Source organism: Chaetura pelagica, unplaced genomic scaffold (assembly GCF_000747805.2).
Source record: "Chaetura pelagica isolate M959 unplaced genomic scaffold, ChaPel_1.0 scaffold420, whole genome shotgun sequence".
Taxonomy (NCBI): domain Eukaryota; kingdom Metazoa; phylum Chordata; class Aves; order Apodiformes; family Apodidae; genus Chaetura; species Chaetura pelagica.
Window position 1 is genome coordinate 934,276 of NW_009951919.1, and position 1,610 is coordinate 935,885.

At 39.1% G+C, this 1,610-nt stretch overlaps 1 protein-coding gene across 1 annotated transcript in view; it reads left to right on the forward strand.

Annotated features, from left to right (window-relative positions):
* The first annotated feature begins 919 nt into the window (after positions 1 to 919).
* Positions 920 to 1,610, forward strand: part of CLK4 (CDC-like kinase 4) — a 9,562-nt gene continuing 8,871 nt past the window's right edge. Inside the window, exon 1 of the mRNA XM_009995216.1 lies at positions 920 to 928. Within this exon, the coding sequence (XP_009993518.1) occupies positions 926 to 928 (3 nt within the window). The 5' untranslated portion in view covers positions 920 to 925. The remainder of the gene's footprint in view (positions 929 to 1,610) is intronic.

Here is a 1,610-nt window from a genome sequence, read left to right on the forward strand (position 1 = left end):
TAGGCTTCCTGAGAGAGAACCGGTGTGCAGGTGGGCTCGGTGGCCGCGGGTTGGGGTAGTGGGCGTCCCGACCTGCGCCCCTTGGGCGCCCGGACCCTCAGATCGGCCTAACCTGGCGGACTTTGGTCATTTCCAATGAATAAGCCTTTGACCTCTTCCCATCCGTAGTGCTTGCCAAGTTTTTTAAGAAGAAACATTTAGAAATTGCTGTGTAGGCAGCTTACGGCAGGACTTTGTGGCCTTCCTGAGGCGCTTTATGTATGAAGCTTTTGTAAAAGGTCCGTGGCTCCCATTTGAGAAACCTTATGGCAGAATGTGGGAGTGAAAACAGCCTCTGATATAGATTAAGGACACATGCTATGGGAATGCATATGTTCGTGTCAGCTGTCAGTATTGCATAAGTGAAGTGCTTCGGTGCACAAAATTACAGAGAGCACATAATAGTAAAAATCTTTAAGGTGGCTGCTACCATAAAATGGATTCTGGCTGCTTCTGGCCTTGCACAGACCGATTCTGTCAGTTTCTTTCTCATTTGCATTTACTTGCCTCCTTCAGGGACAGAATTTGCAACTTCCATCATAATTCCAGTAATTCTGTGTGCACTTGAGTGTAATTAAGCAGCAGTTAGTCTTCAGCTAAACCTTTTCTCTAGTTTTTTGTGTTGTCTTCATCCTTCCACCCCCAAGTGCCTGTCTGCAGGACACTTTAATGGTGATTTTATTTAGATATTGGTCCATTATAGAGCATAAGTGCAGCCTGCCTTCTGTTAAATGGGGAAAAAAAAAAATTTAAACACAATCATAAGTAGAATCCTCAGTTGTCCTATAACTGAGTGTGGGGGGAGAACTCTTTACCTCACAAGTGGAGTAACTGAAACCTGAATGTGTTTCATAATTTGAGTTATGTAAGTCAAAAACAGAGGAAAATGGTTGTGGAGCTGGTTAAGAAGAGAAGAAATTCAGGCATGTAAATGAAACACTAATTGGTTTTAATTTTGTCTTGGTCTTTCAGGCATTTTTGTTTGTCATTCAATACATTAGTATTTTTATTTCTTACTAATGTATCATAAGTGAGTTAAGATTTTTGTAGGACCTAGATCATGACTGACACAGTGTACCAGTCATTCATTTTTGCATAGCTTGTCACTCTCTTAGCATTGTTTTTTGTATTCTAAAAACAAATTTCTGTAAAAAAAAAAAATGGCGCAGGTGTCTGTTGTGTGTTTTTTAACCACTAGCCTATCACAAAATTATGAAAGTATCAGAAAACCTTTTTCAGAAGAGGCTTGCCATAGACATGGTCAAAAAGTTTCCTTCTTAATGCCTCCAGTGTTGTTTTATGTAAATGTACACAATAAGGATTTATTTTTTTTCAGTTTTATGGTTTCTAAACTAGTTTTGCTGTCACTGCAGCATGGAAACTTTGTCTTGTCCTGTGTTAGTTCATTCTTCAGAATATACTGAAATAGATATGTAAGCTTGTGCTTAATTCCAAAAACACTTGCCAAAGAAGAGTAAGCAAATAATGGTTGGTTTTGTTATGTTCTTAGTTCTACAGCTATGCTTTACTTTCTTTTTGTTTCCAGTAGTGCATGTACCTTTTGAAAACAG